General features: G+C 47.2%; 3 protein-coding genes across 6 annotated transcripts in view; 2 read left to right on the forward strand and 1 right to left on the reverse strand.

The window, feature by feature from the left end:
- FLVCR2 (FLVCR choline and putative heme transporter 2) overlaps positions 1 to 18,737 on the forward strand; it is a 34,418-nt gene extending 15,681 nt beyond the window's left edge. The window contains exons 4-12 of one of the 3 annotated variants that reach the window (XM_059474529.1): positions 1,783 to 1,850; positions 2,564 to 2,667; positions 9,287 to 9,397; positions 9,786 to 9,891; positions 10,352 to 10,463; positions 11,434 to 11,489; positions 12,997 to 13,096; positions 16,045 to 16,063; positions 17,179 to 18,737. In XM_059474529.1, the coding sequence (XP_059330512.1) occupies positions 1,783 to 1,850; positions 2,564 to 2,667; positions 9,287 to 9,397; positions 9,786 to 9,891; positions 10,352 to 10,463; positions 11,434 to 11,489; positions 12,997 to 13,096; positions 16,045 to 16,063; positions 17,179 to 17,212 (710 nt within the window). In that variant the 3' untranslated portion in view covers positions 17,213 to 18,737. The remainder of the gene's footprint in view (positions 1 to 1,782; positions 1,851 to 2,563; positions 2,668 to 9,286; positions 9,398 to 9,785; positions 9,892 to 10,351; positions 10,464 to 11,433; positions 11,490 to 12,996; positions 13,097 to 16,044; positions 16,064 to 17,178) is intronic. The other 2 variants (XM_059474528.1, XM_059474530.1) reach the window with 2 other exon arrangements.
- A 387-nt stretch (positions 18,738 to 19,124) lies between these two features.
- On the reverse strand, positions 19,125 to 21,639 carry ERG28 (ergosterol biosynthesis 28 homolog). 2 transcript variants are annotated; one of them, XM_059474213.1, is made up of 4 exons: positions 21,453 to 21,639; positions 21,173 to 21,263; positions 19,811 to 19,929; positions 19,125 to 19,655 (listed from the first exon to the last, which is right to left on the reverse strand). In XM_059474213.1, the coding sequence occupies exons 1-4, from the start codon at positions 21,583 to 21,585 to the stop codon at positions 19,576 to 19,578; spliced, it is 423 nt and encodes a 140-aa protein (XP_059330196.1). In that variant the 5' UTR covers positions 21,586 to 21,639; the 3' UTR covers positions 19,125 to 19,575. The 2 variants fall into 2 exon arrangements, with proteins under 2 accessions (XP_059330196.1, XP_059330197.1); XM_059474214.1 differs by lacking the exon at positions 19,811 to 19,929 and having other exon boundaries at positions 21,453 to 21,627.
- A 242-nt stretch (positions 21,640 to 21,881) lies between these two features.
- Positions 21,882 to 27,033, forward strand: part of TTLL5 (tubulin tyrosine ligase like 5) — a 124,186-nt gene continuing 119,034 nt past the window's right edge. The window contains exons 1-3 of the mRNA XM_059474234.1: positions 21,882 to 21,975; positions 22,488 to 22,614; positions 26,200 to 26,309. Coding sequence (XP_059330217.1) covers positions 22,538 to 22,614; positions 26,200 to 26,309 — 187 coding nt within the window. The 5' untranslated portion in view covers positions 21,882 to 21,975; positions 22,488 to 22,537. The remainder of the gene's footprint in view (positions 21,976 to 22,487; positions 22,615 to 26,199; positions 26,310 to 27,033) is intronic.

A 27,033-nucleotide genomic window follows, 5' to 3' on the forward strand; every position in this document is an offset into this window, starting at 1 on the left:
ACAGAGGATTCTGAAGTGGGAAACATTGTCACGGGCAATATTTGGGATCACTTGCATAAGAGTCTTTGTCTGTTGTCTGTGCCATACAGCTGTGGAGTGAGCTTTACTTAATCAAGGAATGGTTTAGAATCATTAGAAGGGCTCTTAAAGATCATCTAGTTCCAACCCCCATGCCATGTGCCAGGACACCTTCCTCTAGACCTGATCACTCAGAGTCCAGTCTAGCCTGGCCTTAAACATTTCCATCTATGTCTTTGGGCAGCCTGTTCCAGTGCCTCACCACCATCACAGTAAATTGTCATGTTGTCAGAGATGGTGTGTGAAGGTAGTGTGATGCACCCTCCAGCTGCCAATCTTGTGGCTGTTTATAGTGCTGTGTACTGCAAAAGACATCCAGTGCTCAGTGGAAGACTGGGCTAGGTGCAGGATTGCTGAGTACTTGAGATAGGGGATTTCAGGGTTAGCAAAGCTCAGAGCTTTGTTCACTCTGTCAGAGCTCTACCTGCTAGACTGCACTTCTGTATCCTGTATCCTTAGTTTCTGCTTTTAGCTGAGGCTTAGAGAGGAAAAGTAGGAAGGGGGAACTTGACGTGTATCTGTTTTGTCAGGATTTCAGGCATCTGTGCCAGACTTTAAAACCATGTCTCCTTTTGGAGCCTATAGATGTACGAGCTGCAGTGGTAAAATCTGTCCCCTTCCCTCCACCCATCAGAATCACTGAAGCCTTGAAGATAAACCAACTGCAAATGTAAATGACTTTCTGAGAAGAAAGTTAGTATCTAACTGTTACAGACCTCATCAGCCTGGGGAAGGTTTCTCAGTATCGCCCAAGGTGAGAGTGGAGCCGTTGCAGTACTGTGGTCCAGTGCACATGTGTATGTTGCTGCCTGCTGAACAAAGCTGTTGGGTTTTCTGCCCTTTGGGGAAGGCATTTAACCAACGAGAATTACATGTAAGATGCAGCTGAGTGTCTGAATAGGTCTTGACCAGTATCACCCCAACAGTTTCATTCTCACCTTGGGTGATACTGAGAAACCTTCACCAGGTGGTTGATCCTTGTAGCAGTTAATGCAAGTTCTCTTTCAGAAACACAGTTACTTTCACGGGGTTTTTTCAGGCCTCAGTGATAGCTTTTAAAATGCAAGACTTTTTCCATGCAGACACACAGCCCAGGTGCCTGAGGGTAGTGCTGTCAGTGCTTCACCAATCAGCTTTGTTCCCAGTTGTCTTCTGGCATTTCTTGCCTTGGAGAGAATGTTATTTACTGGCTGTCAGCAGGGAGAATGCTGACCAGGCTCTTCTCTGGGAGGAAAATACACAGGTCAATGACACGGTTGTTAATTGAATCTCAGGTCCTTGTTCGAGGTATGGTGCTGAGGCAGATGCTTTTCTAGTTTTTTTACTTGGCTGGGAGCAGAGGAGAAAATTGCAGTGCTAAAAGACGAATCTGGCTGCTCACAGGTTTGCTCAGAGGGTTGAAACTTTGTGAAGGAGTTGCAAGACCTTTCAGTACCAGAAATGTGCACAGCCCTTCCTCTAGCTGCTTAGATAGGAACCATCCTGAAACTGCAGGGTTCTTCCTTCTGCATGCTGAGGCCTGGATGTTTGTCTGCGTTTCTTTCAGTATCCTATGTCTGCCAGTCTGGCTCACTCTCCTGAGACACTGTAGCCTTGTTCTGGATTGATGGTCCCAAAGATTTCTCTCTCTGCATTTCTACCATTTCACAGCCCAGAAGGAGAGGAGCAGGCTCTGAATATGCTGCATTTTTATCCCCTTCTCAGGTCTGAATGTAGGTTGTTTCTACGCCTTGTCCACTCTGCTGAACCGCATGGTGATCCATCACTACCCAGTAAGTGCATCCAACCCTCATGGCCCTCTCTGATGCTTGCTGCTGTCCAACACAAGTTGGGTCCAGCACAAGTTGGCTGTTCCTTTTTGCCTTTGCACCACCCCATGCAAAAGCTGATGAGCTCTAGAAAAGACAGCTCCTTTGCACCTTAATTGAAAGCATTTAGTTGTGAGAAAATCTTCCAGTAATTTCCTCTACTTGTTTCTAACTGTGATTTCTGCTGAGACATCTGTTCCAGGAGGTTGCCCATGCTCATGCTCTGGTGGCAGAAGGATGGGGTGCTTCTGTACCTGAGCTATTGTACAGCTCACTGCTGGTGCTGCATGCCACAGAGCTCCTTTCTGTTCTGCCTCATAGTGAGTCCCAGTATTTCCTAGTCAGTCTGGTCCAAATCCTAACAGCAAGCTTCGTAGAGTTTATGCTAACTCCTTTGAGACTATCTGCTCACGCTGGCCAATACACACATTTTTCTCATAGTTGGCTCAGACATAATTGCCACACCACTTTTTTTTTCATGGACCAGAAAGCACTGGCTCATAGTGGGCCCAAAAGTGTTCCTGCAAAGGCTAGTTCTGGTTAGTGTGTTACCAGCAGAAAGCATGTGAGAAGACTAACTTTGCTGTCTCTTCCTCTCTGGGTTTTGTGCACTTTGCTTTTTGTTGGCTATGAGTTAGCTCCTGCACTTGTGTGAGTGTGTATGTGTCTCACCACAGGGGGAGGAGGTGAATGCTGGCAGGATTGGACTCACCATTATACTGTCGGGGATGGCTGGGGCTCTGATCTCTGGCATCTGGTTGGACAAAACCAAAACCTACAAGTAAGTCCCTTGTTTGCCCCTGTGCCCTGGTGACTGTGCTCTTCCTCAATACTGTGCAAGGAGGAACCCTGTGCAGCTGCAAGTTGCCACTGTAGAGACTGAATCATTGGGAGGATTTGTAGGGAAAAAAATAGGGTTCTTCCAAACCCAGTTAGTGTAAGGTGAAGTTTGGAGCTGTGCATTAGCCAGCACTGGGCCCATACGAGATCTGGTGTTGGCGGTCCCTAGGGAGGCTCACAGAGAAGATGAGATGGCCCAATAACTGCTTTGCCAGGGATGAGAGAGTTCTTGGCACAAGCAGAATCAAGACTGTACCAGACCATTTGTCAGCCCTTACAAACCAGCCTCTGTGAATTTTTGTCCAGTTAATGAAAGGCACATTGAATCCAGTGCCCAGAGGCATTGTGTTGGTGGCGTGCTGCTGTATTTAGGGCAGGCACAAGGTTATTGGGGTTACGGGTGGATGAGGCTGTGTTTGTTGCCCTATGAGTTGGGAAGGCAGATCTGGCCAGCATGCTTTGCCATCTGCAAAGGGACAGTTAAGAGTCTTTGCTTGTCCTACTGTTTCTGGTCCTCAGAAACACCTCTGTAGGATATCCCAGGTGATACAGAGAGACTCTTGTCTATTATACTGGGGTCCACCTAGCTTTTTGATTTCTGTGCTGGCTTTGAGAACTGTGCTACAACCTGTTGTCTGAGCAGGTTGGGTGAGAGGGGGCTTTACTGGTGATGTGCTGGTAATGACTTGAAAGCAATTTCAGAGTTTTATTCCTTGCAGCAGCTTTTCATCTGGGGGAGTCCTACTGTCATTATCCTACCTCATATCTTGGGCCAGAAATGCACATTCTCCTTGTAGACAGCTTAGATTAATCTGGCTGGCTGTGAGCTTGCAACTTCTGAAGTGGCCTCTGGCCCTAGCTCCCTGTGCAGTGCAGGGATCAGAAATAGAAAACTGGCTTCTCTAATAAGAAATAACAGTAGGTGAGGACTTCTGGGATTGGCAGGTTGTTTGTTGCTGTGTCTAGATAGTTGTGGCACTGAGTAGTACTCATGTGGGAGTCCTGGGAAATAGAAATACAACTGTTAGAACTGCACTGCTAACCATGCAATGTCACTTGTGTCTTTCCAGCCCAGGGCTAGTGTTAAGGTAGCCTCAGCTGGCACTGCTAGACTGGATGATCTTCCTGGTTCTCCATAAGTGAGGTTAGGTTGCAGCATGAAGGCTCAAAGAGCTTTGTGACTCACCATGCAGAGCTGGGACTTGAAATTTGGGAGAATGGGAGAGAGACAAAAATCCACAAATCCTGTATTTGTTCTGCGTCCACTCCTTCCTTGGAGAGATTACATAGGTAGGCAGAGCTGGCTAACAGTGCAGAAGAATAGGACAATGTCACCTGTGGGGTTTATTCTACAGACCCCAGGGCCTATTGGGAGATAGTTTTAGCCTTAGGTGAGGAAAAACCCTGCTAAGAATTTGTTCTCCATTACAGCCTACAAAATGGATTTCTGTGAAACTAGCACTTTTTTTTTTTTTCCTGAGTGCTACATAGTCTTTATTTAGCCCCATTTAAAAGTCTATTTTAAAAAAACTGTCAAGATGCCAGATGTTCTAGGTGGGTACCCTCCCCCTTCCCTCTGTTGCTGAGATAGTGTCAAGAATAAAATGGTAAGCACATGAAAATCAGGAAGGAAAGATATTAAGTCCTTTTTTTAGTCAGCTTGGAGAGAGAGGGAAGCAAATGAATGGGATCCAGCTGTGATTGAGGGGAGCAGTGGAAGGTTAATAACAGAAGGAATTGCAGAGCTGTACATGCATGTTTGATCTTTACTGTACCATCAGCAGTTCCTTGAAAGGGTGAGGCTGTGCTAAGTCAGGCTTTCCCCATCTGTCATGCTCGGGCACCAATAAGCCTTGCACTCTTGCTTTTATTTGGCAGGCAAGTCCCTGCACTGTTCTTGTTTTTGGAATAGCAGGTGCAAATTTGGTCCATTAAAATAAGCACATGGGTTATGTAGTGATGAGCGAGCAGTGCAAGAATTGGGGTTGCCTTTGGTGGTATGGCTTGTTGAGAGCATTCCATCTCTTTGAATCATAGAATCAGGAGAAGACCCTTATAGTTTTGACATCAAGTTCCTGGCTCAGAGGACAGATGAGGTTGTGACACCTGGAGACTGCTGGGTGCATTGGTGTTGGTAGGGTAGTCTGGCTCAGAATGAGGTGTTTGGGAACTGAATTAATCAGCACTTCTCTTTGGTTATGCTTTTCTTTAAAGTGCGGTGTTCACATGGCCTCAGATCAAGCTGGTTGCAGTCAGCACTCTCTGCCTTCATTGCTGCATCTCTATAAGGCAAGATGTCAGAAATACCCATCTCTCTCTCCATTGACTAGGCAGAAGACCCAAGAGGTGTTTTAGGTCTGTACAGATGCAAAGTACAAAAATTTGGGGGAGGGAGAAAAGATGGTGGAGGATGGGGCACTTGGCTCTCTTCCAAGTGAGAGGATGAGTGCTCTCTCAGCTTAGCCTGACCAGCAATTTGGGCCTTCTTATAGCCTGTTTTACACAAGGTTAGTCCTTGTGTAGTGAATATGTCTTCACTCTGTCCTGCCATATGTCTTATATAAATAATTTACCAAGGCTGTCCTTTCTTCTGACCTTCATACAGGAAGAAAGTGGCATAAAACTGAATGCCAAAGGATAAGGGTGTGGTGAAAACCAAAGCAGTCTTCTCCAATTCATCCCTTTCTCCAACATCTGACACCTCTGTCTCTTCGGCAATGACATCTCCTGGGAGCATAGGATCAAGGGCTTTGTTTGGGCTTGTGTGCAGCCTGGAATGTGCTGTCCTCATGGCAAAGCCTGTGGAGGCCATCCGTCATCCCTGTCCATACAGGAGAGCATGCTGGAGCTGCACACAACATCCCTGTGAGCAGCTAAAACTGTTGTATGTGCCTGTGCCCCTCATCCCACCTCCTGCTCCCAGCTTGTTCATTTGTTGCCTCAGATGTTGCTTGACTTTGTTTTTGCAGCTGCAATCCCTTCGTGTCACTTGCTTTCTTTGTCCAAGTGACCTTGTGAGACATGGGCTGGGCCATACCCATTCCTTACTCTGAGGCTTCTTCTGGAGCTGACTGAACAGCAGGAGATGTGTTCTTCATTTCAACCCTGTTCCCTGGGTGCTGGCCCTGCCTGGCTTTTTCCCCCAAGGTCTCTTTTTTCTCACAGTCCCTTGTGCAGGCCCTTTAATCTGCCTCTTCAGAAGGTTTGGGAATGTGACTGGGAAGGCAGATGAATGTCAGGGCTGGTTAGGTTCATCTAAGTGACAAGTGTGTCAGGTCCTTCACAGATCTCCCTCTGGCTGTGCCACGGAGACTTGGCACTGGTGCCTGTGTAGCAATGCTTCCTTCCCAGAGCACAGGGTTGGGTTAATCTCAGTTTCTCTAAGGTAATGTGGCAGGATGCCTAACTTCCAGCCTGTACTCGCTGCACTAATCAGCCTGTTAAGTGGACAGTCTCTGTTCCCTGTTCCAGACAATGAAAATTGTGAGTCCCTGTAGAGCCATCATGGCAGTAGGTTGCTAAAAACACCAGAATGCAGTGCTGATGTGCTCTGTGAATCTGCTTCTCCTTCTTTATGCTTTTCTCATTCCCATGAGATTTATGGCTATGATAAGAGGCTTATTAAGCTAAACCTGGGCATTTTTCCATGCTCCAGTGCCCCTATGGCTACAGAGTATTCTTGTTCTCTAGTGAACAGGGTGTCAAAGGCCACTTCCTGAGAACGCTCTGCCTCTGTGTCTTTCCCCAGGGGATTTTGTTTTGCTGTGCACCAGTGTCTTCCAGTATCTCAGTTAAACCCTATTCAAAATTTTGTGTCTTTCTTGGACTGCTGAGCTCTAAATCTCCTTTTCTTGTCATCAGTGGTATGCTCGGGGAAGGAGGGTTTTGCTGAAGTCTAAGTCTTAAGCCTTTCAGGTTTAGGAGAAGTCTGCTTGTGTGCTTAAGGCTGTTTCCTGCAGCAGGATTTGCATTCACTGCTTTCTGTTCAGATCCTGTGAGGGTGTGTGGTGAGCAGGCAGCAGTTCATGGCTTCAGGGTGCTTCCTGGTCTGTATTTCCCACAACATTCAAGCCTGTGGTCTTGTTCTTTTACAAAGGTCTGTTGATTAATTTTGTCCTTCTGCAGCCTAATGACTCAGGAAAACTTGATACATGAGGTACCCCCGGCAGGATCAGTTTTCTCCTTTTTGTCCTCTACACAGTTCTGCAGTTTCAGTGAAGAACACCTTCAAGAGTTTTCCTGCAGCTATGAGTCTGCCTGCTCTAGCTCTCTGTGGGGCACAGCACGTTCTGGGAACTGAACTCCTCTCTTGCAGCTTGACTAATGACATAGCATCAATGTGAAACAAAGTCTTGACCACATCTGGTCACTGTCTCATTCATTACCTTTGCCTGGAGATGAAGGGTGAAGTGCAACACTTGGCAGCTGTCATGACACTGAATAAGATACAAATCCCTTGGAATACTTGAACCATAACACTAGAAAACTGAGTGAGATTTTTTGTGACTGTCCTGAGACCTCTGCACTGAGCACTGAGCCCAAACTGGCTGTGGTGAGAAAAAAAATTATAAAACTCCATGGGCTGCGTGTCCCTGCTGGCAGTGACTAAACTTCAACCAAAGGCTGCAGCCACCTCTTGGAGGCCTGCACAGTATTTTAGCACTAATTGCTATGTAGTTTGGAGACTCCTGCTTGTGGAAGGAGCACCCAGTTCAAACTTGGTTCATGTAGCCCAAGTATAGAACTGTAATTCTAGCTTTGAACTCCTTTCGTAATCATCTCTTACCTCCACGGCTGCTTGTCAGGGCATGAGAGGCGTAAGAACTCATGGGACATACCTGAGGAACCTGTATTGAGCAGAAAAAAGCTTTTGCTTGCATCTCTTTCACTCTCTGGGGCTGCTGTTTGTTCAGTCGGTCTTTCAGCTCTTCTCCTTCTGCAGCCTCCAGGCACTGTGCCAACCATGTAGCAGCTCTCTGCAATGGATTATAACAGAAGTAAGCAGTCCCTTTATGCTGTCTTCATAGCTGAATTTTTCCTTTAGTGAAAACTTTGGAAAGAACATACTCTAGAAATGATACAGCATTGGAGGTTAAAGAGATTTAACTACTCCTTTGATACACAACAAGTTTACAAAACAAAATACACAACATGCTCGCCACAGCATGTTGTTTAGTCTTTCAATATATTAAATGAGCTTGGTGAACCTTGTAAGTATGGATCAATAGCTGAAGGCTGAAATTAGCTTCTCAGGCCTATGTTTGGGTGAGAATGTGCCCCACTGACTGCAGTCATTGCAGCAGTGAAGGAGGAGAGAACCTTAGCTGGAACAGTCTGGATTTATCTGTAGTAATTCAGTGTACTGGAAACATTTTCTTACACATTGTAATACTTAGTGCATACTTGGGTTAGATTTTTGACAGTTATCATTTACATTAAAAAGGAAAAGTGAAAATAGTTTGAGATTTAATTTCTTCAGTGGAATTCTAGGAACTGATATCAAACACATTCTTTAATGGATTAAGACTTAAGTTTGGGAGAAAGTACACAAGTAGCTTGTGGTAATACATGTAACTTCTTCCTAAAAGATTGTGATCAAGAGGTTTTATCGACTCTGGTAACTGTTTTGCTTTCAAAATCGTGGTGGAATTTCAGTCAGGTAAAGTATTTACCTTTTCCTCCTTTCCCTCCTTTTCCTCATCAAAACTATGTACTGGGAAGACTTACTGCTGCCTCTTGTACTAAAAAGAGCCTTTTTTTTTTTAATGTGGGAAGGGTTTTCTTGGTGTGTAGTCAAGGATGACAGTTTCTAAATGTTGTGGTGAAAGCTGGCCTGGGCTGCTGCCTGTGTCTCAAAGTGCTGAGCTCACTGATGATCCTTGCATGGCCTGGCTGCAGGTTTGGCTGTTCCCAGGGTGTGACTGGCATACCTCCTGAGCACAGGGTGTCTTGCTCTCCTCTGCACCCAGACAAGAGCTTGTGCCTCAGCTGCTGTTGGCTGAATGCTAAATGCTCGCGTGGCTTGAGGGTGAGGCTGTGAGGGCAACCTGGCTTGCATGTCACCTCTCCAAATACAGCAGGTGGTTTAAACAACAGAAAGGAGCAGCAACGAAAGCTGTTTCAGACAGCACTGAAAAATATAGGCCCATAAGACTCTAGCAGTGTTGACACCTCTTTACTTTCCTGCTTGAGAGTGCTTGATCTCCTTGGCTCCTGCTTATAAGTAAGTATATTCAACCGACTATAGTATAGAGGATGCCCAAGAAAGATTAATGATCTCCTTAATTGGCTCTTGTTCTCTCCCTCAAGTGCCATGTACCATATATGACCAGGCACCTGTCAACCTGTGGTAGGATCTTTCTTCTTCTGCTGTGCTGCTCTGTGTGCAGGCCTTTCCATGCTGTCTGTCAGTCCATTTCCTCTGTCTGGGCATGAGTGCCAAGAGACTGTGTAACTTTTAAATGCTTTTTTTTTTTACCCATGTGCTACAAGCTATACTAAGATCTGTGGGCAAAAAGGAGGACTGGATTAAATAAAACCCTGTTTGGTTTTTCTTGCAGGCAAACAACGCTAGTTGTCTATATCATGTCTCTGGTGGGAATGATAGTCTATACCTTCACTCTGAGCCTGGGCCACCTCTGGGTGGTCTTTGTGACCGCTGGGTTGCTGGGGTAAGTCCATGTGCAGGCTGCTTTCCTCAGCATGTGATGGGAGGGGGTAAGCAGGGAGGCAGAACTGCTGTGGGAGGGACTGGGAAGAGCCATGGCATCTGAATGGCTCCTATTTGCCCTTCCCATCTCTCACTTGTATGTGTCTCATTTGAGTGAGGGACATTATCGTGACCCTGCTCAGCTTAATTGTTCCAGGTAAGTGGAAGCTTTTGGGAAGCAAGTGGTACCCACAGCCCCATAGATGACAGTGGACAAGAGTGAAAAGCATGTGGGCTAGCATGGCTGTTTGTGCTGGGGGTGATGCTGCTTAGAGTTACGGTCTATACTGTACCTCTTCAGTCTTCCTTTGGCAGTTGCTGAGTCTTCCTTTCTATGTACTTCATTACAGGTTTTTCATGACAGGATACCTTCCCCTGGGCTTTGAGTTTGCTGCAGAGTTGACATACCCAGAATCAGAAGGAACATCATCAGGGCTCCTTAATGTCTCAGCACAGGTAGGTGTGCTGTTTTCCCTCTGCTTGCCTCCTTTTAGGCAGAGAGATTGTAGTTCCAAGCCTTGAGTCCTATTTCTTGTCCATTATGGTGTAATGTACTGCAGATCTAAGCAGCCTGGGACGTGGTTTTTAGAATGATGTTCCTCATGGCATTTCTGTAGTGGCACTCATTCTGTTTAAGAAAATACTTCAGGGTGCCAGTCATCCTTGCCTTTTCCAACATAGCTCTTAAGAGTTCTGGTTTGTCTCCAGTGAGAGATGAGATTCCACCCATCAGGGTCATCTGTCATTCCATTAGCTGCAAGGAGATGCCCCTGAATGTATTTATAATCAAACTTTAGCCTGACTAGGCCAGCTGTTTGACTGGCCTGTATGCTCTGATACTTTGGTAAAGATTGGAAAGGGTTTGGGCTGCTTTATAATAGCAGTATAGCTTGACATTACCTTTGTTTGTTTGTAGATTTTTGGTATTGCCTTGACTGTTAGCCAAGGGCAAATCATGGATCGCTTTGAGACAAAGGCAGGAAACCTCTTGCTTTGTTCTGTCCTGTTTCTGGGGACCATTATGACAGGTAATTAAAATTTTAAGTCTTTTGCTCTGACTTTGCCTTGGGCTTGACATATTCATTGGAGGCTTTTGTGTGCAGTTGAGTCAAAGGGTTAAGTTAGAAATGTAGTTAGCAAAGATCATATGCTGTGATTAGAGCTTAACAAGGAAACTAATTGATGCTGGGTGGGGATAACTGAAACAAGGTTGGCAATGACAGGTGATAAATTAAGTATTGTAAGAGTGCAGGAACCATAAATACCACTGGATTCCAAGAATGAGAGGAGGTTTGGACTGTGACCAGCAAGTCAAGGAGCCCTGCCAACTAGACACAGATTAAGAGTTTACCATGAGGAAGACATCTTACTTCCTCCTCAGAGGGCCACTGACCCAATTAAAGAGGACAATTGCACAGCTGTAATGGATGTTCAGCTAATTATAATACCAGGCAAGAGCTAATATTTATGTAATAATCATTGTAGAAACCATCCTGGAAACCATTTGAGTGTGTAATAACTTTTTGGATAAATAGAGAGCAGGAACTTGTGACTTTTTTGCACATGCCTTTGGAAATGATTCTGCACGTGTTCGGTGCTGTAATAATGTACCCTCTTTTCAACTTAATTCATTGAAGAGTCATCTGTCTGTGCTTCACAGTGCCTGCAGGAAAGGGCAGAACCCACACAGCAGTCCCATAGCAGTGCTGTTCCTCTTTAAGCATCTGCTCTGCTTACAAAGAAGAGCCAAGGCTTTTTTCCCTGGCTCTGGCTGGGGTCTCAAAGTTGCATCTTCTAAAGCTGCAATAAAGAATCTCTATCCTGCCTGTTTCAGAAGTGTTCTCAGCCTTGTCCAGGAGAGTGATTTCTCTTGCTCATTGTAATATGTTTCTGTCTCTTCTGGGGCTTCTGCTGCTCCTTTGAGGCCCGAGGAAATTGACTTGGGCCCTGCATGGTGACTTGACTGCCTTCACATCTCTCTTCCTCCCTCTGTTCCAGCATTCATTAAGGCTGATCTCCGAAGACAACGGGCCAATTTGGAAAATGAACAGACAGTGAGTAAATCCCCCTTCAATCCCTGCTGTGCCCCTGCTATTAGCTCAGGACAGCACCCAACCTCTCTCCTTTCTAGGAAAAGGGGTGGCTTGTGGGGAAGCTCTTTGTTGGCATTTTCAAACTGGATGTAATCCCAGCTCTGCCAGCTGCTGGGGCCTCTATTTGCTCAGTGTTAATGTCATGCAGAATCTGTAGGCTCTGGGGTTCTGCAGGGTTTCACACATCTTCATACCAGCTAGGGCCAGATGTAGGGCAGTGCTGTGATTGCTTCTCTCCCTTGACAATGTGTTGAGGCCTTCAGTGCTTTGCTCTTTTGTAGAGCTGAGTAACTGTTATTCTAGGCCCCTAGGCTGTTAGGTTATTCCTCTTACTCCTTGCCCTTAGCTGTGAAGTGGGGTTCAGTGTATGTGACTGGAGGAAGCTAAGGTGCCAAAGCCTAAGTGAGGGCTTGAGCAACCTGGCTGCTCACACTTGGCATAGTGCTGCTGACAAGGCTGCTAGTTCATACTTGCACACCAGAGCTTGGGGTGTAATGTACTGTGCAATAAATGCAGTTGTTTGCATGTGGGTGAACTAATTGCAGTGGATACTGTCAGAAGATGCGGGAAAGGGAGGGGACTGGTTCCTTGAGGCTATTTTCTGTATTACTTTGGGCTCCTCTTCTAGGATGTTAGCAGAGATATCCACTCAATGTTTAGGCGACCATCAGCAACCATGACTAGCAAAGTGTGAAAATCTCAGTTCTCTGCTGTCTATTCAGAAGACAGTGCTGCCCTTCTCCAATGCTGGCGGCACTGTGAGCTGAAATCATAACATGGATGTGGAAGGCCTGAGTGAAGGTGATGCCTTCTAGTAGTAGATCCTTTTCTTTTATCAGACATTTCTCTCATCAGATGAATTGTACATTTCTGCCTAATCCTTTTCAGTCTGAGTACTATTGCAAGACCTTGCTGCTGCATGGGGAAGAGTGTTGAGACCAGAGCAAAGGTGGTGCAATGTCAATTTTATAATCCTCAAAGTCTCCAGAACTGACAGTAGTAAGAACCAGAGGGATGTGTGTGGGATAACAGGTCTCAGTCAGTCAAAAATTTCACTGGCAGCTCCTTCCCCCTGAGGAGACATGCTCGGAAAAAGTCATGTTGCACACCTCACCAACACCCCCAAATGTGTCCTCCACATGGCTGAGCTCACCTGAGTATTCTCAAACTTAACAACCAACTGCAGGTGCTCAACTGACTGATGGTAGGCTGAATCTGGTATTCTGCATTAAGATGGAAGCCTCGGCCAGGGGATCAGCCAGCTGGGCTTGGGCGCTGTGTGCTGCCTTTGTGGAGAGCTCTGGCAAAGTCAGGTACTGGGGCTTTTCTGTGTGGCACAGCTGCCTTACACATGCTTGGGTGATTTGACTGGTTTCTTCCATTGTCTGCTTCCCTTCCTTATTTTGCTCTGCTTTAATTTCTTTTCCTACTTGCCTCCATATTTTCTGACTTGTGACTGTCATTACAGAGACTCCAAGGCAGCAATCAGATCATGGATTATGGGACTGTAGCTTGTAAATCTAACCCCATCAATTGCCACTCCTGCTCACTAGCTTATACACACCAAGGTAGGATAATTGCACCAATCTACTTTGAATGTTCCCAGGGTGTCACAGGCATGAAGCCAATGGCATTTCTGGGGTGACTGCAATGGCTGTAGAGTATCAAGAATCTTTCTGGTATTCTCAGGTACTCAGCTGAGAGGAAGGACAAGACAGCCTCCAAGAACAGAGTGGAGATCCCCCTAGACTCATGTCAGACAGAGATGTAGAGATTCAACTAGGTGCACCAAAGAAAAGCCTGGTGCTGGAGCAGATTAAGAACTGAGCTGTCAGTCATTTGTTAGGGAGAGGAGGTGCAGACATTTGGAGTCACTTCTCTGTCATTTTTACAGTGCAGATTCTTGGCTGGAGGTGATACCAGGAACCCTTTAAAGAATTGGTTTTGGGGTGGAATGCTTTACTACTCACTGCCCTCTGTGCCACAGGCTGGTCTACTAAGTTATCCATGCTACCCTTTGCTTTTCAAGGTGTGATAGACTGTGTGTATCATACAGTGCCACAGCCAACAGGACTAACAGGCAAAGAAGAGTGAGTCAATTGGGAAAATCAGCCTTAACCCTGCTAAGATTAGGGCATGTTCTGCAGGGACCATGAAGCTGCGATACTTTGATGGAAGTGTGAGGAAAGGTCCCATGGGCAGGGAGAGTGTTGGTAAATGGAGTTATATCCAGCTGGCATCAGGTCACCAGTGCTGTGCCCCAAGGCTCAGTATTGGGGACAGTCCTGTTTAATGCCTTTGTTGATGACCAGTATGAGGGGATCAAGTCCATTCTCAGTCAGTTTGCAGACCAAACACCAAATTGGGCAGGAGTATTGCTGGAGGGTTGGAAGGCTCTGCAGAGGGATCTGGATAGGCTGGATCCATGGGCTGAGGTAATTTATGAGGTTCAACAAGGTGAGTGCTGGATCCTGCAGCTGGGTCACAACAGCCTCAAGCAGTGCTACAGGCTTGGAGAAGAGCAGCTGGAAAATTGCCCATTGGAAAAGGATCTGGTGATGCTGGTCAGCAGCCACTGAGCACGAGCCAGTGTGTGCCCAGGTAACCAAGAGGGCCAGTGGCATCCTGGCTTATGTCAGAAACAGTGTGGCCAGCAGGACTAGGGAAGGGTTTGTCCACCTGTACTTGGTAAGGCTGCACCTCAAGTCCTGTATCCAGTTTTGGGCCCCTCACTACAAGAAAGACATTGAGGTGCTGGGGCATATCCAGAGAAGGGCAATGGAGCTGGTGAAGGATCTGGAGCACAAGTCCTGTGAGGAGCACCTGAAGGAGCTGGGGTTGTTTAGCCTGGAGAAAAGGAGGCTCAAGGGAGACCTTTTTACTCTCTACAACAACCTGAAGGGAGGTCATAGTGAGCGGGGGGTCAGTCTCTTCTCCCAAGTAACAGGTGATAGGACAAGAGGAAACAACCTCAAGTTACACCATGGGAGATTTAGATTGGGTATTAGGAAAATTTCTTCACTGAAAAGGTTGTCAAGCATTGGAACAGGCTGCTTAGGGAAATGTTAGAGTCACCATCCCTGGAGGTATTTATAAGACGTGTAGATGCAGTTTTTAGGGACACAGTTTAGTGGTGGACTTGGTGGTGCTGGGTAATGGTTGGACTTGGTGATCTTAAGAGTCTTCTTCAGCATAAACAATTCTGTGGTTGTTGCAAGGAGAAGACTCAGAGTCAGTTGTGAGCCTCCAGAGCATGCAGAGCTGTGGAGTTGTGCAGATCTCACTTTCCACTGAAGCACTCTACCATTGGCTGTGTAGCAGTTTGTCTTCTATTGGTGCCCTCATCTGCTGTGGTTATAATTAAACAAGTGTTGCAGTTAGTAGATGAAATTAACCTAACGGCCTTGTGTACACCTTGTCCTCTATTAATTTAGCTGTAATGTGGTCCCAACAATCCTCCCCACTTTTGTCTCTGCCTCAGTTCCCAGAGCTCCAGCTGGGTTAGCTTTCTGTATCTCTGGATACTTGAATCAAATGCCTGTTTCATGTGACAATGAGGCTGTTTGTGTGCTGCCTTTGTTGTAAATGCATCTGAAGCCATTCCAGAGTTGTGCCTTAAGATTTCGTAGTAGTGTCAGTTGATTGAGCATGCACATTATACTCATGAATATGCTGTGTACTGCTTGTGCTCATTTGCTTGTGATTTGCAGCATCCATGCATACCTTTTTGTACTGTTCTTTTGCATTAAGAAAAAGTACCTTCCATAGTTTGTTTAGGACAAGTGTCCACCCTCAGTAGCTTACTGGAGTCTGTTGGAAGCTGCACCATGCTTCGCCTCTAGTGAAATACTGCCGATAAAAAAATGCTGGAGTTTTGTGTAGTAGGCACAAACAATGTGTACCCATTCTCTGCTTCCCAAACTTCCCTACTCCATTTCTCTGTTTACTATGTGGCAAGCAGCCTTCTCCTGTCCCAAAGCCATAGGCAGGCCATCTGTATGCCCTTTTCCAGTACTGTGACTCACAGCTGTGAGAGAAGCTTTCCTTTTCCAAGGTGGTGGAGGCCTGCAGACTTTCTGATCTAAATCTCTGCTCCTGTAGTTCCACAGCAGATAACTGGTGCTGAGACCCCAGAGGTGCTTGAGAAACCTGGTCTGAGTTGCTTGAGTGCTTCCATGGTGCATTCTGGTGGAGTTTCTGAAGTCTAAGTGTGGATTTCCCCTTATTCCTACCTCTTGCACCACTTCATGCATCCCCCCTACCCTTCCTGCTTAAGTTCCCTCTTTGCACTTCCTGGCTTTTGCTTTCAGACATGTTTTTGGCGCTTTCCTTATCTCACTCTCTGCTTTGGGATATTGCTGCTGACTTCTGTAAGACCTTTTCACCTACAGATTGTGTAAGGGCCTACTCAAAATGAGACTGTTTCCTATCTCTTCCTTCCATGCTGCCTGGATTTCTCTTGAACTGCACTGGGCATGTGAACCTCTTTCCTGTGCACCTTTGATTTCTGCCTCAGATATCAGTCTTGCCTTACAGTGAGTAAACTCAGAGCCCAGGCTGCAGGAGACTCCACATTAACCCTTACAAGTCTGTGTGCTGTCTTCTGAATTGGTGACAGCTGGGCTGTGTCTCACTGTAAGCAGAATTAGAACTTGAGAAGTATGCTTTCCAAAATCTACTAGGGGAAAAAAATGTCTCAAGTTTAATCCTAACACACCCCAGAAAGACTCAGAAGCTGTTTGTCAAACTCCACCCAGGAAAGCTGAACTGGAATTACAACAGTTTGGCTGTTTCATGAAACAGAGGATGGGGTGGTAATTGGGCAGCAGTCTCCATTTTCCTTGATTTTCCTCTGGGAAAAGCTCGCTCCATCTTAAGGTTCAAAGAAATTAGGTTGGTTCTTCTACAGGATTTATGGAGAAAAAAAATCTTTTGTATGTTTGCCTCTTATTTCTTACATCTCTTTAAGATACGAGTAGTGAACTTTGAAGAAGGCACTGCTCTGTGGAATTATCTCAGCCATAAATCCAAGCTGGGGAAAGGGAAGAAGCAGGACAGAGGGGGCCAGCACTTCAGTGGGCAGTGGGGGTGGGGATGAAAAGACTTGGAAGAAGAGCAAGATAAGTGATGTGTCTGGGAGTTGAAGAGGCCTCAAACAGGCTGGAGTAAGAACACAGGGGAACTAGTGGTTGTGCTGAGCCTCCTCAGGTTGTAAAGACAGCAAGTTCTCTCTGGTGTTTGCACAGACACTGTGCTGCCTCATGGCATGGAGTGCACTTTCCATTGCCCAGGGAACTGGCCCTGCAGCTTCATGCTTGAAGCTGAGCTTGTGTCACAGTGAAATGTTGTTGGTGAGCTGGCTGTGGATCTGATCCCTCCAGTGGTATCAGCCCCACAGTGAATTAGCAGACCACAGTAGTGCTCTGAGGACTACAGCAAGTAGCTTAAACAGTTGGATGTTGCACTGCCCTGCTACCCCAGTGCCCCTTGCCTGGGCAGTCAAAGTGGCAAGAGAAGGAAGAGGGAACCAGCAGCATTGTCTGAGGATGGTGATTCTTCTTTGGGGATTTCTGCAGTAGTAGGGAGCTATGAACTACCCAGGCTCTGGCCAGCCAGGATCCTAACCATACTGTTTTTCTCTGACTTGCAGAAAGTGTTGCCAGAAGCCTACACTAATCCCATAGTCCTTGAGGAATCACGGCTGTGAAGTGAAGGGGTGGCAAAGCTGGGAGATACAGCCCCCCTCACTCCCATCTTTTCCACCTGCACCATCCTCCTGTCACATGCATGCCATGGGAGGGGAGCAGCCTTGGGACAGGAGCCCTGTGAACTGCTTGGGGAAAGTGTGAAAGAGCAAAACAAGAGGGGGGTTTGCTTTCATCACTTTTAGCCTTGCATCATGCTGTTTTGGTGTTTGGGAGGAAAAGTTGGGAAAATCTGCTGTGTCTTCCCAGTCCCACCATGTATGCTTGGAAAAAGCATATGTGCTGAGAGACAAGCCACAGTACCAGGCTAACCCTGAGCATGATGGTGGCACCTTGCATGTGGCTGTGAGGTGGAAGGCAGAAGCTGGATCACACTTAACTCTGTGAGCAGCCCTGGAAGAGCTGGCTCTAGGGAAAAGGGGTTGCTCTGCCCTGGTTCCCTTGGTGCTCTGTGTTGCACAGGTAGTAGTAGAGGCCTCAGTACCTTACCAGCAAGTGCAAAGCAGTGCACCAGCTGCTGCCAGCTCTTCTTTTATTATTTGGCTTTCCCAGATAAAGCACTTTAGTCTGGATAAACTTCTACTCAGAATTCACTGGGGTTGCCCTGATGTTCTTACATATTAGGAGTAATTAAGAGATACCAATATGCCTTCTAGCTTGAGGCAAGGACTAGTTCTGCAGCCTAAATCTAGCTCATCACTACATTATCAACAAAAGTGACTTAAACCACTATTTCCCTGGGCTGAGGACAATGTCTTCATCCTTAACAATAAGGTGCTTTTTGCATGTTTCAATATTACATACAAACTTTTGTGAAGTGTTATATTGAGAAAACCAGCCAAGGCTGTGTTGCTCTTCGCAGCCACAGAGAGGGGTATGATGGAATCCAGCTTTGCTCCAGTGTGGAAGATTCTCACTTCATAATAGAGGAGAAGGTGCCTACTTACCAGCTTTTGTGGCTTACAGACACTTCCCATCTGTATGCTGTTTCTCTTCTAAACACAACTGTAGATCCTTTTATCACTTCTCCATCCTTTCCAGCATCCCACCCCTGCTGGAGACATCAAGTGTCCTAATATGCCTTAAATCATGCTGTTACTTATGTATTATTTGAGGCAGGGGACAAAAGCTGTACTGAGGTGGAATGGTTAAAAATATTCCTCTCTGACAAACTATTTTTGACAAAACTTTTTTTGGTGAAATTTTAACATTTTTTTATACACTACATTTTGATACAGCCTGAGTTCAGTAAGTGCTTAGACAACACTCTCAGGGACATGGTGTGATTCTTAGGGGTCCTGTGTAGGCCCAGGAGTTGGACTGTGATCCTGATAAATTCCTACCAATTCAGCATATTCTATGATTGAAGTCCTATCTTTGCTAGTTTGGGATTGAGAATGGGGGTTTAGAATGATTTTCAATGGAAATTTTAATGTAAAATATAAACATCTGAAATGTGCAATGAAACCTGATGTATTCATATTAAATCATTGGAAACAGTCTATATGTGGCTCATTAAATGTTCTGCAGAACAGAAGAATCATCTTTCTGCCCAGTGCTACTGCTATGTTCTTTTCCTTTGTTTCCTCTTTCTTCTGCATGTGAATTAACTTCCCAGCTAGGAGTTCCTGGGTTTTTTTCTGGATTCTGTGTGCTGCCCACTGTTTTGGGCATTATTTTTCTAGTTCTAAGGAACCTATTCCTGTTTTCTCAATCTTCTGTAGTTATAACTTGCTACACAGACCTGGAGGCAAGGACTGTGGGAAAGGACTCAGGGAAAGGTAGGTTTGTTGTAAAGAGAGATTATATATTCTGCAGCATACAGTGGAAGGTGCTGTTGGCTTTGTTCTTCTACCCACTGCTGTGTAGCAGAAAGACAAACAAAGCCCACTGCAGTTTTTTCTCATTTATTAGAAATGGCCCCTGGGGAACACACACATGCAAGTTACACAGCAATGCCTGGGCCAGCACCCATTCTCTCTTTCTGGTCCAAAGTGTTCAGCACATCCTGGATAGTTCTGCACCTTGTCCCCACAGGCACACTAGGAGAGAAGTCCTTAGTGCTCTGGGCATGCCAGAGGCTTTGCCTGCTACCCAGGGACTCAGTCACCAACTGCCTCCCATAAGCTTTGACACAAACTCCTCTGGGACTTGGTCTTTGACATCAGTCAGTTGAAATGTTGCCAGGACAAGACAAAAACAACTTGGTAATGACAGTGATTGACAGAGTCCAACATCGACCCACCAGTGGGACTGGTGTCCTGGAGAAGTTCAGCTGAGCTTTTGTGGAAGTCTGGCAGTGAAGGCAGAAGATGACACTGACCCACTAAAAGCTCTCAACTTCAGTTTTTCTTCTTGTTTTGTGATAGTTCTTCTACCTCCAGGTACTGCAGTCCAATCAACATCCCCAAAATAGAGAAACCTGTGACAGGGATAGAGGATGGATTGTGTAGAAAATGCTGGACAAGAGATGAGGCATCCTGCCCTCCCCTCAGCCCATAGCTGCACGTGCAGTTTTTCTGGGCTGTCATAGCTCCAAGGAGAGTATGCAGGGGGAGGATACAGAGCTCTACTTACTTGCTACCATGAGGGGTGCCATGACTCCAATTGTCAGGGCTGCAGTGTGGTATACGAAGACCTCAGAAAGGAAGTGAGCAAGGGCCAAGAAGAAGGTAAAGAGTGTGATGTGATAGAGGCTGTTGAAGAGCAGAAAAAAGCAGGTTATCGTACCTTACTATGGGCATGAATATGGCTGAGTGGGAAAAAAGACAAACCTGCATGCTGCCATATCTGATCTCACTGGCAGCACAGAGGGGACTTTGTCCCTTGCCTAGTGAGGTGCAAAATCTTCCTGGGCAACAGCTGAGAGGAGAATGGGGCAGCATGTTCAATGGTGCATTGAAATTCACAGGCATTATCTGGCCTGAAGGAAGGTGAAGAGCACGAGTAGGGCACCAGTGAAATGAGAAGTATGTGCACACACATAAAGAAGGTGAGAACAGGATGAGCAGAGAACTAGGGTGGCAGGACTTGGCTGACTTCAGGCGGCATCACCCAGTGTCTTCCCACCTGTGCTCTGCTACCCTCTATGGGCCACGGCTGGTGAAAAGGGAGCAGGTTCAAGAGATGCAAGATAAAATTCCTCAAAGAAACAACTGATTCTTGATAAATGGCATTGCCACCACCCCCTAAAAACATATTGTTTGGTCCCTGCACCTCCCTACGTCGGATAACCCTGGGCAATCCAAGCACATACCACCAGGTGAACAGTGACTTCTGCTGCAGGGCTGAGGGAAGCACTGCCAAAAGCATTTTAGCAACCTCCAATAAAGGCTTTGTCTAGCACAGACCTCAAGTCATCTTGCTTAGAAATCCCTCTCAGAAACCCCTCTCTTCTGTTAGCACAGGGAGAAATGGTGTGTCTCCCACTCAGCATCAGGCTGCCCCTCGGGCCTTGCTGTCAGCCCCAGGTAAGTGTAGGAAAGAAAGCAACTGGTTCAGACCACTGCAATGGGGCACCTAAAACTGTCCCAGTCTTTAGCTGAGCTGTCGTAGTAAAAGTATTGAGCATCAGTCACACCACAGCATTGGTAATTCCTTAATTAACAGAGCAGCAACGGCATTCAGAAAATGCTTTCCAAGCTGGAGCTCAGAAATTGGTGACAGTAAGAGAAGGAAGAGGTTCTCAGATCTACCTGTTTCTGACTGAGCTAAGGACGGAACTCAACGGCGCAGCCTGTCCCCGCACAGAGGAAGAAGGGGGCAGCAGCTACCGCGCAAATCCCACACTGCTATTTGAGCTTCTTCACGAGAATGCTGTCAACGCCATCGAAAGTTCAGGAAAAGCTTTTGATTCCCCCCCTCCTCTGTGCCGCCCCCTAAGCTCAGGCTGTGTCTAGCAAGCGAAGTAATGGATTTCTTAGGTGCTGCTTTACATACGTCCTGTTACGGATGTCGATTGCGCAGAGGCAGCGGATCACGGATGACAGGAGGGTCCAGACGCCGAAGGTCCGAGCCTGGAGCCCATTCACTGCGTAAAGAAGGAGGGAGCACATGGACACCACGCACGGCCCTGCCTGCCACCCCCCGTCCCGCCGTGGAGGCGCACGCCGGGACAGCGGGCAGCTCCCGAGCCCCAGAGGAGGGACCCCGAGAACAGTCCAAGGCCCCCGGCTGGAGGGCGGCCTCCAGGCGCCAGGGCGGCCGGCGCGGCCCTTACCGAGGCCGGGGCTGGCGGTGTACAGCTTCTCTGAGAGGAAGCCGTGATCGCGGAAGCTCTGCAGGGTGTTCCCGGCGGCGATGACCGACACCATCACCAGCCAGCTGCGCAGCACGTTCAGGAACCGGCTCATCCTCCCGGCCGGCTCCAAGCGCGCCCGCCGGGCCCGGGCCGAGTCCCCGCCCGCTACCAGCGGCGTTCCCGCCCGCGCCACCGCCCAGCGCTCCTATTGGCCGTTGCGCGCCGCTCCATGCGCGCGCCACGGCACGTAACACCGCCTCCCGCCAATCGGATCCTTCGCCCCGCGGGAGGCGCGCCCGCCCCGTTCCCGCCCACCTCGCGGGAGTAGGTGGGAGCGCCGGCAGGGGGCGGGGTCGAGCGCGCCTGCGCAGTGAGGCGGCGGGGGCGGCTGCGCGCCGGGCGGGGCCGCCGCCCGTCGGTTGTTGTAGTAACGGGGAAGCGGCGGGAGGGGCCGGGGCTGCCTTGTGCGCCCGGCCCGGCGCGGCCCAGCGTGCGGGGGCAGGTACGGCTCGCACGGGGACCCGCTGCCTTGGGCGCTCCCCGCCGCTCTTGCTTCCTCTGGGGCCGCCGGAGGTCGCCGTGCTTAGCCTGGTGCGGGGTAGGCCGGGCCGCAGCCGCCCCTCCGGGCCGAGGGCCGCTCCTGCGCCGGTGGAGGCGTTACGGTGTCCGGCTGTCCCCGGGCGGCGGGCCGGGCTGGGCGGGCGGTTCCCGTTGGGCTGGGCCGGCCTGGCGTGGGTCTGCGGCCCGAGGCGAGGCAGGGCAGGGCAGGGCGGGGACGCGCGTTACCGGTAAGTGCCCGGGTGGTTCTCACGGGCAGGTGCGGAATGAGCTGCTGGAAGGTGATGCTGCTTGCTGCACTCGCGTGGCTCGGAGGGGATGTTTAACAAATAGCAGATGTTAAACAGACTGGTTGATAGTATTGTGAGAAATCCGTGCTGGCAGGAGGTGGTACTTACCTGATAGCTCTCCCTGTCCTGCTCAGCTCTTCATTCCTGCTTTTAATCCTTATTGCAGGTAACTGCTCTTGCAACTAGGACTGGGCTGTATGAAAACTCCCAAAGGAAATGCCAGTTGGGATGGCTAAAGATCTGGAGGAAACTGGCTCATCCTCAGAGGAGGAAGATCCTATAGATGCACTGGAGTAAGTAGGAAAAAACCTCTGAACTGTATCTACGTCTCTTGCTTTCTAGTGGATCTGTAGTAGTTTGAAAAGACAGATGCATTCCTTTCCTTCCTACCTGTGAAGTAGAAGATGATGTGTTTGGGCCTTAAACCTATGGGGAGGCTATCTACATCTGCAACCTAAAAGACCCCCACATTCATCAGGGTTGGATGTGCAGCTTTTTTTTGGCTGCTCTGAAGTCGATATTTTCATGCTGTCATGTTCCTAAAAGGGGAATGTTTTTGAAGATATCTGTTCTTTCTTTTTTTTCTTTTTTTTTTTTTTTGGCATGTGTGGTTTTAAGGGGGCAGAGGTTTGTGTCGTTTTTGTAGCTTTTTTTCTTTTAGTTTTTACCGCTGCAGAGATTAGAAATCTGCTGTACAGTAGATTGATATACAATGCTTTATACCCTGTCTTGTGATAACTCATCTCCTAGACTTCATATTTCTTACTTCTTCTTATTTCTTCTTAGTAACAAGTCATAATGTTTGCTCCATCTTTGCTTAGTAACTTTTTTAGCTTTGCTTGTGAAGGAATTGCTCCCTTATTCTTTCCCATAGCAGAATCACTTTAGTTTCTCCTGGACCTACTTCACTGTGTCCTGTTAGGGTTTTTTTGGATGCACAATGTGACTGAGTGCTCAGCTGCAGACTACAGTGACTCAAGACATTTAGAGGATTGTTGCTTCATAGCAAGTGGTTGGCTTGGGTTTGCCAGTTTCTCGTGGCTGGAAAGGTCCAGAACTAGCTTCACCTGGAATCAGTGTGTCTGCATCAAGTGACCAGAGGTCATGCTAGGAATGAATGACTGTCACCTGGAGGATTGAGCCTTGCTGCAAATCCTCAGGACAGGCTTAGTATAAACTCCTGTCTTGTTGCCTCAGCTCATTTTCCACTTACATAAGGCTCTGGCCTGTAGTATGAATTCTGGAAGCTTCTTGGGTCCCTCCCAGTCGGAATGGCTAATTACACCCCAGTTGTAGATTTAAAAAAAAAAATATTTTGTAGAGGTAGCAGAAGCAGGTAGGAGTGCTGTGAAGTTAATTTGTCTGGTTGATAATGGTAGTGGCTTCGTTAAAAAGACCAAGGCTACTCTTAAGAACCCTGGTCCTAGCATCAGAAAGTTGCCCTTCTGTCTCTGTTCCTTTGTTCGGAGTGTTGGTGTTTTGTCTTGTGTAGCTTCTTCAAACCTTTGGCAGACAATGATCTTTCATATTCTATAGACAAATGCTTTTGTATATGACTGTCAGTCTTTGTATTTCTTCTTGTTAGTGTAGAGACGTCTCTCCAACCCCTCAGTCTCTGTTTTCTCATGTTTTAAAAAAAGTTAACTTTTTAATGTTTTTAATTTCCCTATGCAGTGTTCATAAACAGCCTGAGTTTTATTTGCCTAGGGAGATTGACAGTTTTTCTTTGTGTGATCCTAGAATTTGATATAACAGGTCTTGATGGGGTTTTTTTTTGGTATGTCCTTAATTCCTCTGAGGAGATGATATTTTCCAGTACACTCTTGTTGTTTGGTACAGAACTGATCACTGCATCACAGAGCCTGTAGCTTAAGTGGTGCACTGGGGGGCATTGAATTCTGGTCTTGCATTCCACTGTATCTGACAGGAATTAAAAGGGAAGAATACACAGCTTTATCCATTGTGTTAAGCCAGGTCTGTTTTAGTCTCTCAAACTCTGTATTATTGCGTTTTTTGTGTACTTCAAACTCCAATATTACAGCCAGGCTGACTGCACTGATCTGCAGTTCTAAAATTGGAGGCTGGAACCTGCATTGCAAGGTCTGGTTGTGTGGATACCAGCAATTGTGGTTTATGATGAATTATAGATCTTGTTTTCAGGCTATAAATTCAGAGAACTGTAGCTGTGAAAGCTCATGAGGCCTCTCCTAAATTGTACCCACTAAAATAAATACAGAACTAAACAAGATTAAACAGAACTCAGACTGGCAAGACCAATTCTAAAAGAGTGATCTGGGAAATTCCCTTTATAGCTGAGTACCAAGGATGCTGTCTTGCCTTTGTGTAGCCAGGTTTTGGTAATGGGAGGGCTCTGGTGGTAGGTTCTGTGAGAAGTTGCTAGAAGCTTCCTCTGTGTCTGACAGAGCCTGTGCTCCAATATGGACCTGCCACTGGTCCAGAGAAAAGAGGACTGAGAATATGTGACTGGAGGAGCTCTGCAGCCCTAAGGCCAAGGAGGTGCTCCAGGTGCCAGAGATGGGATTCCCTGCAGTCTGTGGTGAAGGCCATGGTGAGGTGGTTGTGCCCCTGCAGTCCATGAATGGCTGTGGGGGTGCAGAAATCTACCTACAGCTCGTGGAGGAGCACCGCACTGGAGCAGGGGCATGCTCAAAAGAAGGTTGGGATCTCATGGAAAGCCTGCACTGGAACAGGCTCCTGGGAGGGACCTCCAGACCCATGGAGAGAGGAGCCTACCCTGGAGCAGATTTGCTGACAGGACTTGTAGCCCTGTGAGGGAACCCATGCTGGAGCAGTTCATGAAGAAGTGTAGCCTGTGGACAGGATTCACACTGGAGAAGTTTGTGAGGGACTGTCTGCTGTGGGAGGGACCCATACTGGAGCAGGGAATGGGCTCTCCCTGAGGAAGAAGCAGTGGCAGAAACAACATGTGATGAACTGGCTGTAACACCATTCCACATTTCCCTGCACTGCTGAGGGGAAGGAGGTAGAGATTCAGGAATAAACTTTAGCTTGGGAAGGAGGGAGGGGTGGGGGGAAGGTGCTTTTTAAGATTTGATCTACTTCTTATTATCCTGCTCTGATTTTGATTGGTAATAAGTTCAGTTACTTTCCACAAGTTGAGTCTGTTTTTCCTGTGACTGTAATTGGTGAGTGATCCCTCCCTGCCTGTGACTCATGAGTCTTTTGATAAATTTTTTTCTGACCTATCTAGCTGTGGAAGGAAATGATGGAGCAGCTTTGGTGGGTGCCTGGCACCTAGCCAGGGTGCAGCCTGGAACCACCACAGATGCCTAGCATGTGTGTGTGTTGAGTCAGCACAGGCATGGCTTAGGGACAGCCACAAGACTGCATCTGAAATGCAAAGAGTAAATTTCTTTTCATTACCTTGCTCACTGAGGGATCCCCAAAGCAGCAAGCAGAGGCAGTCACTGTGGAGCTTGGTCCTTGCTAGAGAATCACTGAAGCTGATGCTCATTTTTCAGGGATTCTTGCAGGTGTATTTTACCACTGTGCTTTGACCCTGCCCACCGTAGGGCAGGAGTCTCAAGCATGTTTGATAGAGTGCCTTGAAGTCTGTTGCAGTGCTGTGCTATCTGACTTCAGAGTTTCTGCTTGTGAAACACACAAAGACAACAGTTAGTATGTCACCTGTATTATTCTACACCCAAGCTGTAAGTCACTCAGGCATGGTTATGGTTCTCCTCACCAATCTTCCACTGTTTTCCCCAGCATGTTTGCTTGTGTCCCATCCAGAGGCTAGGTGGGTAAGTATGGAGAATTGCTGTGTTGTTGTTGTAACTAACTGCTGCATGTATGAAGCTCAGCAGTTGTTTATACTGACTGTCTTGTCATTGCAGAGGTCATCCATGTATCAAGTGGACAGGTGGTGGCTGCAGGCGGGTCCCTGTCTTGGTGTTTCATGCTGAAGCCATTCTGGCCAAGGACAGCTACCTCCGTCTAATTGGAGGTGGGTGCTACTACGTGCCAGCTTTTGAAAGGCTTGAAGGCATGAGGTAAAAGTCTCTAACCTGATGGTCCCTTCACTTTGTGGTGGGAAGAGGACATAGTAGGAAATTGGAATCCTCTCTAGTCTCTGACCACTGAGACATTCAGAAGTGCTTAATCTGTTGGTGAATGCTTATAATGTCTTTGGACTGTGATAGTGTCTGTCCCTCCACTGGGTCCTGATGCGTTTTGAGATGGAACTGTCTGCTTGCAAATTGAACTCGGAGGGCATGCTAGAACTTAAAACCAGAATGCAAATTCACCATAGCTAAGACCTTAAAATCAATCATTGCTGTGAGTTTTGAGAGCCTTTTACTGGGAAATGCAGCATTTCACTGGGAAAAGCAGCCAGCCCCACAGTTGAACAATAATAAGCTGTAATAACAAATCTGAGTCTACAGCCTCACAACCCCTAGAAGGCCATAAACAAATGGTTCCTGCAGACCAAATCTGTCTAGTGTCAAGTAAGGGAGAGCCTCTGAAGAGGCTGGGTTGTTATAAACAGTCACTTTGGATTTGAAAAGTTAATACTTGTGGGTGTGTACAGCTGGGAGCTTGTTCTGGATGTGCTGAGTTGGAGAAAAGCTAAAATGTACTCAGCTCCCTTTTGTGAAGGTGCTGACACTTCTTTCTTCTCTTGCTTTTCCTTTCTTAGGTAATTGGTGCTTTCGTTTCTAATATCCTAT

Source organism: Ammospiza nelsoni, chromosome 6 (assembly GCF_027579445.1).
Source record: "Ammospiza nelsoni isolate bAmmNel1 chromosome 6, bAmmNel1.pri, whole genome shotgun sequence".
Classification (NCBI taxonomy): Eukaryota; Metazoa; Chordata; class Aves; order Passeriformes; family Passerellidae; genus Ammospiza; species Ammospiza nelsoni.

What these genes read in the sequence shown, in the direction of transcription:
- ERG28 (XM_059474213.1), bottom strand. Translation starts at nt 21,585, where the DNA reads ATGAGCCGGTTCCTGAACGTGCTGCGCAGCTGGCTGGTGATGGTGTCG. An exon ending in ATCGACATCCGTAACAGGAC is followed by an intron (nt 19,930 to 21,172) that starts GTATGTAAAGCA and finishes GCTCTTCAACAG; the next exon opens with CCTCTATCACATCACACTCT. An exon ending in GGCACCCCTCATGGTAGCAA is followed by an intron (nt 19,656 to 19,810) that starts GTAAGTAGAGCT and finishes TCCCTGTCACAG; the next exon opens with GTTTCTCTATTTTGGGGATG.